Raw genomic sequence first — 10381 nt, 5'->3', positions numbered from 1 at the left:
GCTAAGACACACTTCCTGTCCAGCTGTCCTGATGTGATCTCTGTTGTTTTCCCAGGGTTCTTTTTAGTCATTAAGTCCTCAGGCTGTAATTTTACAGTGTATAAAGCATTTCCACACGGCCTCATTTGAGCCTAACAGTAAAGCTGTGAAGTAGGCAGGGTGGTGTTTATCACCGTGTTACAGTTCAGGACGCAGGTGCAGAGAGGCAGCATTACAGTGTCATCCTGAAATTGCTGTTTTCTTCCCCTCCCTGAGCGTCGGTTTCCTCATCTTTAGAATAAGAGTGGAGGCCGAGCTGGCCACTAAGGATGTCTTCAGTGCACGATGCCCTCCATCCAGTGTATGATCTATCCGAAACTATGCTAGTGTAAGCGCTGGCTCTCCTTCCGCATAGCTCTCCTTCAGGAGGCGCATGGGCGGTGGTAGCAGGCGGGAATTACCGACGCGCTGCCTAGAACCTGCCGGTGACTCGGTGGCTTCATTACGGGGAGTGGCCCCACCGTACCCAACATGGCAGCTCCTATCTGGAGGATCGCCGACGCCCACTTCCGGGTTCCGTACCGCTGGCCAGGCTACTTCCGGCAGCGCGATGGCTGGGTTCCCGGGACTCGAACGGAAGTTCCGGCGGGGGCGGCCGAGGGGGAAGAGTGTGTGTCTGTGCAGGAGAAAGAGGAGAATCGCCTGAGAGGTCTCGAAACCCCCAGGGAGTGGAGGTACCCTTGTCTGGGGCCAGCCGACAGAGGGAGGGTGGGGGCAGGAGACCGGATCTCCGCGGGGGTCCTGGCGAGTGGGGAGGCGACCTCGGTTGTGAGGGATGGGGGTGGGGAGTGAAGTGCGAAGAGGCGCTGGCCGGTCTTGGGGACTTTGCGGGTAGAGAGGGGCAAGAAGGCGTCCGGCTAGGATGGGAGGGACTTAGGGTCGGAAGTGGAAGATCCCATTGTGGGGCTGGGGCTCCCCGGGGTCAAAAGTAGAACACCCCTTTGTGGGCAGAAGAGAGGGTCCTGGCTCAGGGTAGAAAATGTCACTGTAGGGAGGGAGCGACCCTTGGTCAGAACAGACGTTCCGAGTGTGGAGAGTGGGAGCCCTTGGCTTAGGGTGGAAGTAGTTACTGTGGGGAGCTCCCTTCCCTGTTCAGGGGGGGAAGACATCACTTTGAGAAGGGGGACCCTGGGGTGAGAGGTGGAAGTCTCCCAGCAAGGAAGGAAGGGAGTCCCAGCTTAGGGCGAAAGGTGCATCCCTGTGTGGGAAGAAGGACCCCAGGGTCAGAGGTGAGGGATCCCACGTGGAGAGGCACATTTGGGGTCAGAGATGGAAGGTTGAAGCTGTGGGAAGGGTGTGGGGGGGTGGACACCACTGGGAAGGTAGGCGCCTAGGGGCAGGTAGCTTCTGGGGACTTTGGAGGATGCTAAGGATGCGGAGAAGCCAGCCAGCCCCACATTCTTTTGTGTGCTTGGGAGTCCCAGAGCATGGTCAAACTGGGGGACCTGGTTGGATTCAGTGGGCACTAGCAGTAGCAGGTAGCACCATTCAGTGGGGCGTGGGGCACCAGTTATGGGGTGGGTAGTGGATGGGAGTCTGTGCCTCATTCTGGGGACGTGGGCAGCCCCGGGGGCTCTAGGAATGGCTGAGCCAGAAACTGCTTGTGAAGGCCGGGTGGGGGCTGGATGTCGGGGTGGGGGGAGGTTGGAGAAAATGTGTGTGTTGGGGGGGGTGTTGGGGGTAGGGTCTGAAAGCATACTTTCTGGCATTTTTCTCCCCTTCGTTTCCAAGTAGGGCTGGGAGTTGGGGAGGAGGGAACCCGGGGCTCTATTAGAGGCACGATGATCAGAGAGCAGAAAGGAGGGAGTTAGTGGGGGGACCACGACAGCAGGGGATGCCCTGGCTCCCCTCCCCCACAGCCCCTCAGCCCTCCCTCTGCCCCTCTGAATCCCCAGCAAGCTCAGGCTATGTGGTGGGCCAGAACCAGGGGGCACTAGGGTGGCTTCTTCTGCTTTTCAGCCCTGGAAGGGAGGCAAACTTCCTACCTGCTCTGGCCTGAGACTTTTTGCTTGCCTTGCCTGTCTTTTCTTGGTGCACCTTGGGACAGAACCTAGGGTGTTACGGGGCACTGACAGTCTGAGTGGGCCCTCGGTTTGAGGCTCTTCTCCTGTATCAGGAGTCTCTCCCCACTGCCTGGTCCTGCTCTTGACCGCTCCCCTGAATTTGCACAGGCCCCAGCCGTGGAGCCTGCAGTGTATGTGTGGTAACACCATGTCTGTGCCCCTGCTCACCGATGCTGCCACCGTGTCTGGAGCTGAGCGGGAAACGGCCGCGGTAAGCACCCCCCCTCAACAGCCGCCCTCAGCAGCCCCCAGCCCGGCCCCCCAGCCCGGCCGGGGAAACTGGCTGGAAGGGGTGTGGGGAAAATGGAGGTGATACAGTTGAGAAGGGAGCAAACTGAAGCGGGGGGTGACGGGTTAATAGCCTGTTTGGCTGCTGCCATAGTTCCCCCCAGGTCCTTGGGGGCACGGGGGGTGGCCCGAAGTTGGAGGACTGCGGGGAAATGAGAGTAGGGTGGTGACTGCCCTCTTCCCACCTCCCCATGTCTGACCCTTTTTCAGGTTATTTTTTTACATGGACTTGGAGACACAGGGTGAGTGACCTGGAGAGGGAGGAGGTACTTCCTTGGGAAGGTGGAAAAGGGCCCAATGGGCAGGATTGGGGGGGGTCTGCGCCCTCCCTCTCTCCCTCCCCACGTCGGTGCTGTTTTCCCCTTCCTACAGGCACAGCTGGGCTGACGCCCTCTCCACCATCCGGCTCCCTCACGTCAAGTACATCTGTCCCCATGCGTGAGTGTCACCCCAGCAAGGAAGGAGTGGAGACTGGGGATCAACCGGGGGGGGTGGTCCTGTGGTCTCAGGCCTGTTCTCTCCTGCCAGCTGCATCCTGTGGTCTGGGCCCAGGGCAGTTAGAGGTGCCATTCTCAGCCTTCACTCTCATGGAGCTTGGAGCCCCAGCCCTAGGCCCTCCTAGAGCAGGGATATTCTAGACCCAGGAGATCCTGGGCCCCTTCCCCAAGTACTCACCCACTGAGCTGGAACCCCGTCACACCGAGTGTCAGGCTCTGCTGCTCTGATGGTGCCCCAACCACAGCCTCCAGCCCCACGTGGCAGGTTGCCTGGCAACACCTTAAACACAGGCCTTCCCTGTTGGGAGGGGCCCCCAGGGGCTACTCTGCCCCCTCCTGGCTCTCTGCTGTGGCTTTCTCATCCCTTCTGCACATGATGGCCCTTCTTGCTGCCCCTCCCCAGACCCCGGATCCCTGTGACCCTCAACATGAAGATGGTGATGCCCTCCTGGTGAGTTGGTGCGGGTGTTGTGCGGGGGGTGCCGGGGAGAAAGGATGGGAGCGGAGAGAGCTGCAGGGGGCTGGCCAGGGCCTTCCAGGAACCAACACCTCTCTCCTCCCCCAGGTTTGACCTAATGGGGCTGAGTCCAGATGCCCCCGAGGACGAGGCTGGCATCAAGAAGGCAGCAGAGAACAGTAAGGCCCCAGCCCTCCTCAGCATCCGCCCTCCTCTCTCCACACCGCCCTCCCCAAGAAAGCTTTGGGCAGTGTCTGGCTCCCTTCCTTGGGCCCCCCAGCGGCTTTTCCCCTACCCAGTCATGTCCCCTCCCCCAGTCAAGGCCTTGATTGAGCACGAGATGAAGAATGGGATCCCTGCCAATCGAATCGTCCTGGGAGGCTTTTCACAGGTGAGGGGAGACAGAGGGGGTGGGAGGTGGGAGGTGAGCTGTGCCCTCATGACCTTTCATTCTCTCCTCCCTCCAGGGTGGGGCCCTGTCCCTCTACACGGCCCTTACCTGTCCCCACCCTCTGGCTGGCATTGTCGCATTGAGCTGTTGGCTGCCTCTGCACCGGGCCTTCCCCCAGGTGAGTGTCTCCGTGACCCCACTCCTGCCCTTTGAGGCTCCTGTGGCTTGGGAGTTGTGCCGAAGCATTGGCTTTGCCCTGGAGGTCCTGTCTGGCCCACAGGCAGCCAATGGCAGTGCCAAGGACCTGGCCATCCTTCAGTGCCATGGGGAGCTGGACCCCATGGTTCCAGTACGGTTTGGGGCCCTGACGGCTGAGAAGCTCCGGTCTGTTGTCACACCTGCCAGGGTCCAGTTCAAGACTTACCCAGGTGTCATGCACAGCTCTTGTCCTCAGGTCAGTGATGAGGGGCCCCTTCCTGCTCCTAGCCCTCTCTCCTCCCTCCAGCTGGGAGCCTCTCACAATCCCTCCTCACCCCCAGGAGATGGCAGCTGTGAAGGAGTTTCTTGAGAAGCTGCTGCCTCCTGTCTAACCAGAGGCGCTGGCCCCCAGCGCAGTCCCCCAGCTCCTGGGGGGCCCAGCACGTGCGGCACCATCTTGGATCTGAGCCGGTCGAGCCCGTCCCCACCATCCCTGACCTGTCCTCTTTCCATAGGCCTCTGGGGCAGGTGGGCTGAGGCCTGGCCAGGCCTTCCTTCCTGGCCTCAGCCTCCTGGCTCTCTGCAGCAGGGGGTGGGCTGCCCTCCTCTCCCGTGTCCCTGGAGGCAGGCCCCCCGGCAGCAGTATTGGGCAGGGCTGTAGGCAGCGGGAGAAAGGGGCCCAGCCGCTGACCCACTCACTCAGGACCTCACTCACTAGCCCCGCTTTGGGCCCCCTCCTGTGACCTCAGGGTTTGGCCCATGGGGCCCTCCCAGGCCCCACCTACCACTCCACCCCCAAGTGATTCTGCCCAGATAATCGTGTGTCTCTCCTCCTTCTCTCCAGCTGCTTCTCAATCATGAATGTGTCCATGGCCCTGGGCCCCTGTGCTGCTGTGGGCTACCTGCCCCTGGGCAGGGGTATTGGTGAGGGGGCAGAGTCCTTTGAAGGGGGCCTTCCCTTAGCCTCTCCAATGTGGGGGCTGGGCCCTGCCTCCCCCTTACCCTGCTCCCCCGCAGGCCTGGAGCCTGCAGGGCTGGACTGAGGCTCAAGGTCTCCCCCAGCTGTCCCACCCCCACGTTGTCCCCACTCTAGCGCCAGGGGGGAGGTGGGGGAGGAGTTGTGTCTCGTCTTCTGTCTCCATGTGGTTTTGGGTGTTTTTCTTGTTGTGTCCTGGATTCCGATAAAATTAAATTGCTTCAACTCTCAGGCTGGATGATTCTGTCTGAGGGGTAGGGACTGATTGTGTGTAAGAATCTCAGCGTTAGAAAACTTTTATTTTAAATACTTCGGAAAGCTCTTTCAGAGCAGTATAAATTAGTGCCTGTTTTGGGCCCCGCTGCTCCCCCATTTACTTCTGGTGGTCCTGATGGGTTCCTGGACCCTGCTGTAGAGAAGAGTTACGGACCCCCCCCCAGCTCCTGATCAGTGGAACCCTTGGCTTCGTGCCTGGTAGGCTGAGAAGGCCCAGCTGGGGTTTGAGGTAGGGGAGGCTGAGACCCCTGGGTTCCCACCAGAGGCTGGACCTTTCCCGGTGCATGGTAGGGGAGGGTCTCAGGCCTGTGCACCAAAGCCTGAAGGATTCTGCTTCTGCCAGCGCCACAGATCTTCACCTGTGATGGGGGCAGGTGGAGTGAGGGTCCACACTGGAATGCAGGACCCCACTATCTTGGGCAGCCCAGGGTGGGCCTGCTCAGACCCAGGCAGCCCCTGCCCTGCCCCTGACTCCCTCCCAGGGGTCAAGCCAGCACCCAGAGTCAGGGGTCGAGGCAAAAACTCACACATCCTGTCCAGCCCTAAGACTGCTGTCCAGCCCAGCTCCTTGAGGGCCAGGCTGGGGTTGGCATAACAGGCAGCCACATCGCCTTCCCGCCGTGCCACCACCTTGTATGGGATCTGGGAGAGAGGAAGCAGCTATAGCTTAGCTGAGCTGGCCCTGGGAAGGGCCCGTGTCGCTCTGGAAGCCGGGGCAGGGGGAGCCGATGTGGGGCTGGAGTACAGCCGGCCTACCTTCTGGCCAGAAGCCTTCTCCATGGCCTGGACCATCTGTAGCACTGAATAGCCCGTGCCTGTGCCCAGGTTGTAGATCTGCCCAGGAGAGAACGGGTGGTGGAGCGGGTTGGGCCAACTGCCCTCTCCGGACCCCATCTCCCTCTCCAGACTCGCTTCTCCCTTCTCTCCCTACCCGACAGCCACACTGCTCCTTCAGCTTCCTCAAGGCCGCGATGTGGCCCTTGGCCAGATCCACAACATGGATATAATCCCGGACACCTGCAGAGAGGTGGTTGGGTGTGGGGAATTCCAGTACCATGTCTGTCCGCCCTCACTCTCCCCCCGGCTCCCACTCCTGGGTCCTCCTGGTCCTCGGCTCACCTGTACCATCCTCCGTGTCATAGTCGCTGCCAAAGACATTCAGTACCTCCCGGCGCCCGATCGCCACCTGGAGTGGAGATCAAGTCAGCTCTTCCCAGACCCTGGGCACCAGCTGCACCCTTCAATCCTAGCCCTGCCCCGCCCCCGCCCTTCCCCCTTACCTGGGAGACATAAGGCATGAGGTTGTTGGGGATGCCCTGGGGATCCTCGCCAATGCAGCCCGAGGCATGGGCGCCTATGGGGTTGAAGTACCGCAGCAGCACCGCGTTCCAGGTCTGCGGGACGCAGGTCGGGACGTGTGGGGGCGGGGTGAGGGTGGAGGCCGCACGCAGGCGCAATCCTGAGCTCTTTACCTGCACCCCCAGCTCCCCAGCCATGCCTGAGCTCTATCCCTGGGAAGTAGCTGGGTCCACCAGCCCAGGGCCAGGACATGGGGTGAGTCACTGCAGCTTCCAGAGTCGTCCTTCCTCCTGGGTGGGTGGTGCTCGGGATCCCACCCTCAGGTTCACGGGAAGCCTTGAGTCCGTGAGTGGAACCAGGGCTGGGTCAAGGAGGGCCCTCACCTTGTCTGCCCGGCACAGGTCCCGGATCATTTCCTCGATGAAGAACTTAGACTTGCCGTAGGGGTTGGTACAGCCACCCGTGGGGTGGGCCTCATCCAGGGGCAGGTACTGTGGGTTCCCGTACACGGTGGCTGAGCTGCTGAACACCAGGTTCTTCACCCCGTGGGCCCTCATGATCTGGCCACGGAGGGGAGGTGTCAGTGGCCTTTGCCTGGCACATTATTTCCAGCCCCCTTCCTCCTTCACAGGGGAGAGGGGCTGAGGTTTGGGCATTCCTGTTTACAGATGGTGAGACTGGGGCGGAAAGGTATGGAGAGGTGGAGAGACCTGTGTCTAAAATGGTACAGCTTGGGCCCCGCCTGACTGTCCCCTCTAGGCCCTCATCCGGTGTCTGGTCCTGCCGGCCCGGGTGGGAGCCTGGGCCTCCCGGTGTCTGTGACCTTGCCGCCTTGTCTGTGACGTCTCACCTCCAAGAGCTGGATGCTTCCAGTCAGGTTAACTTTGTAATAATCCAGAGGCTTCTGCACGGACTCTCCCACTGCCTTGAGGCCCGCAAAGTGGATGACTGCCGTAAAGCTGTGCTGCAGGGGTGAGGCCAGGGTCAGAGGTCGCTGCATAGGCCTGGCCCTTGGCAGTGCCCCCTCCCTGCCTTCCAAGCACCTACCTTCTTAAAGAGACGCTGTAGGGCTGCCTGGTCCAAGATGTCCATCTCCTCAAACTCCACAGAGCGGCCTGTAAGCTCTTGAACCCGCTGCAGGCTCTCAGGCATGGAGCCCCTTCCTGGTTGAGCACAAGGGAGGCCATCAAAAAGAGGACATGGGTCCTGGGCTCCCCAGTGATGAGGGAGACCCACACCCATAGGAAGTGGTGTGGAACCCACAATTTTCCTTCCATCCCCGCCTGAAGCCCGAGCCCCCGCCCCTGTGCTCACCACGGATGGCGTTGTGGAAGTTGTCGATGACCACGGGCAAATAGCCGGCCTCCAGCAGCTCCAGCACAGTGTGACTGCCGATGTAGCCAGCCCCGCCCGTCACCAGCACCTTCTCTGCCATCGTACCTGGCCCAGAACACACAGTGTCAGACGGGGCCGAGACTGCCCGCTCAGGGCCTCTGGCTCACAGCGGAGGGCAGTGGTAGTGTGTCCTGGTGAATCGGCCCCGCTCCACATCTGGCTGCAGGCCTTGGAGATCACTTATTCTCTCCTGGCCTCACTTTCTAGCTCTAGAAGCTGAGCTTGTAATTGTATGAACGTGATGTGGTAGGTGCCTTGAAAGGCCTGGCACACTGCACGGGTGGGGAGACTGATGTGCGGGCACCATAATTTCTACTCCCAATTTACCTGGGACTGAGAAGATGAAACCCAAACCCTCCAAAGTGTCTGGGGACTAGGCAGTCCTGGCCAGAAGTAAACATGGCAGCAGCACTGCGCCTCCCAAGAGCCCAGTAGGAGGTTCTGCCTGCTCCGATTCAGGCCTTGCAGTCCTTCTGCCATCACTAGGTGCAAAGTGACCAGTGATTAATATCCTGCTCTAGGCAGCGCCCCAGACTCCCTCTCCAACAGTCAGCTGGGAGGAAGCAGGAAATATACCAAATGGCCCCAGGGTGGGTGCTTTGCCAGGCAGGCAAAGCCCAACTCTGGGGCTGCAGCACCAAGGTCCTGGAATGGGCCCCACCCCAGGTCAGTCAGGCTGGCTCAGCCTCTACGAATGCATGCCAGGGCCAGCTGGGTCACTGCCCGCTAGGAGCTAAGGATCCCACCCAACTTTGGGCCCCACAGAGACAGGCAGTGTAGACGTGGCCCTGGTTCCGAATCCACTGCCAGGTGTGCACCTCCGCCCTGAACAAACTCTGCGGGCCGGTGGGAGGGTGTGGGGGGAGGAGGTTTCAGACACTCAGGTCTTTCATTCGGAGTGGCCTGGCCCGCAGCCGCCTTCCTCCTGGCTGCCTCAATCCCCCCTCTGGGCTTATCCACTCCCACCCACTTAACTGAGCGGTTGCTGCGTGCCAGACTCTGTACCGGGCACTTCTGCATTATTTTCCTGGATTCCCTCAACATCCTGATGAGCCAGGTGTGACGGCTGGCACTTCACCAAGAAGGATACTAAGGTCAGAAAGGTTAAGTAATTTGCCTGAGGACACACAGCTGTGATAGCCCGGCTAGAATCCGGATCTCCAGGCTCACAACTCGCTAATCTCGCGCCAAGCGGTTCACCCTTCCCCCTCACCACTGCTTTCAGCTGGACTTTGCTCCGGACGCCGAGGCCGCCCCCACCCCCACCCCACCGTGCGGAAGCCCTAGAAGTGGTCGTGGATGGGGTCCCAGGAGGCGGAAAGGCTGGTGAGGCCAGCCTTGCCTCGGACCAACGGGGTGACCTCGGTCGGCTATCGCCGCCTCGGCTTTCCCAGTCTGCAAAATGGAGGGGAGGAGGCGGTGAGCGTCGGTCTGGGATTTGGGCCGTGGCTCCGAGGGGGCCGAGCTCGGAGTCCCCGGGTAGGGAATGAATGAACCCGGGCCGCCCCAGCCAAGGAAGCGGGAGCTGAAAGCTGCAGGAGCCTGCCCTAGTGGGACTCTACCCAGGATTCGGCCCGGATCCCTGAAGCCCTCCCTCGCTCTCCGCAGACCACCCAGTCCTTCGCGAGCCCGCCAGGCCTCCCACCCATTCGCCTCGCGAACCTGCTCCAAACCGCGCGCGCCCCGCGCTGCCTCCAGCGGCGCCGCCTCCCGCGCCCCGCGTCCGGGTCCCTTTAAGAGCCGACGGCCCACCTGGCCCCGCCCCCTCCACGCCCCCAAGGAAACGTGTCACCGGGGAGCGCGCTACCGGGCGCCGGGAGGACCAAAGGCGCTGTGGCGTCAAGGCGCCTGCGCGGCGCGGCTCGGTGCTGGGGCGAGAGGCGGGGCGGACGAGCCCGGCTCCGCAGGAAATCAGCGACCGCGAGCCCCAGAGGCCGTCAGGGGCGGTGCTGACCGAAGGAAGCTGGTTCTGGGAGGTGTGGTTGCACCTTCCCCCGGCCTCCTCCCCGCGGGGCCGGGGAGGCTCTGCGGCCAAGGGAGAGATCGCGCTGCCGACTGCGCTCAACCCCCACACGAACGGCCGGGGATGGTCGGTGTGTCCGCACCCCGCCTCCCAGAGTCGGCTAGAAAATGAGGCGGTGCTTCGGCTTAAAGGAAAGGTGGGGCCAGGTGATGGCATCCTGATGAGCCGCCGTCCGAGCCCGCCCGGAGTCCTGCAGGGACAGACGGCAGCGCCCACACCCGCACCTCCCTGCCCACAGACCCAGGAGCCTCCGCAACCACCTCTCCCGGGTGTTCTGGCCAGGCCGGAGCGGGCCCAAAGCCGTGGGTTTGCAGTCATTAGGAATTCCGGAATCAGGTGGGGAAACGGAGAAGATCCAGAGACGTGCAGACTAGTTGCAGGTGTACACGTTCCTCTCAGAATGCCCTGCTGTGGAGAGGTTTTGTTCCCCACCGGTCTCCCCCGTTCCTGCGCACACAACTGCACAACACAGACTGGCA

The 10381-nt window shown here is 61.6% G+C and overlaps 2 protein-coding genes across 3 annotated transcripts; one reads left to right on the top strand and one right to left on the bottom strand.

The window, feature by feature from the left end:
* The first annotated feature begins 510 nt into the window (after window positions 1-510).
* LOC111154644 (lysophospholipase II) lies at window positions 511-5140 on the top strand. 2 transcript variants are annotated; one of them, XM_022514407.1, is made up of 10 exons: window positions 511-713; window positions 2211-2313; window positions 2601-2632; window positions 2763-2828; window positions 3291-3338; window positions 3453-3523; window positions 3662-3735; window positions 3812-3913; window positions 3998-4189; window positions 4275-5140. In XM_022514407.1, the coding sequence occupies exons 1-10, from the start codon at window positions 511-513 to the stop codon at window positions 4323-4325; spliced, it is 942 nt and encodes a 313-aa protein (XP_022370115.1). In that variant the 3' UTR covers window positions 4326-5140. The 2 variants fall into 2 exon arrangements, with proteins under 2 accessions (XP_022370115.1, XP_022370116.1); XM_022514408.1 differs by having other exon boundaries at window positions 610-713; window positions 4016-4189.
* Window positions 5141-5189: 49 nt separating this feature from the next.
* Window positions 5190-7929, bottom strand: LOC111154728 (UDP-galactose-4-epimerase). Its single transcript, XM_022514599.1, has 10 exons — window positions 7799-7929; window positions 7532-7647; window positions 7335-7448; window positions 6868-7044; window positions 6466-6579; window positions 6305-6371; window positions 6117-6202; window positions 5942-6019; window positions 5713-5827; window positions 5190-5544 (listed from the first exon to the last, which is right to left on the bottom strand). The coding sequence occupies exons 1-10, from the start codon at window positions 7917-7919 to the stop codon at window positions 5486-5488; spliced, it is 1047 nt and encodes a 348-aa protein (XP_022370307.1). The 5' UTR covers window positions 7920-7929; the 3' UTR covers window positions 5190-5485.
* Window positions 7930-10381: the final 2452 nt, after the last annotated feature.

The sequence above is a fragment of the Enhydra lutris genome, unplaced genomic scaffold, assembly GCF_002288905.1.
Source record: "Enhydra lutris kenyoni isolate GAN:26980312 unplaced genomic scaffold, ASM228890v2 scaffoldscaffold38, whole genome shotgun sequence".
Lineage (NCBI taxonomy): Eukaryota > Metazoa > Chordata > Mammalia > Carnivora > Mustelidae > Enhydra > Enhydra lutris.
Note: the sequence above shows the minus strand (reverse complement) of the source record. Positions and strands in the feature narration are given on the sequence as shown.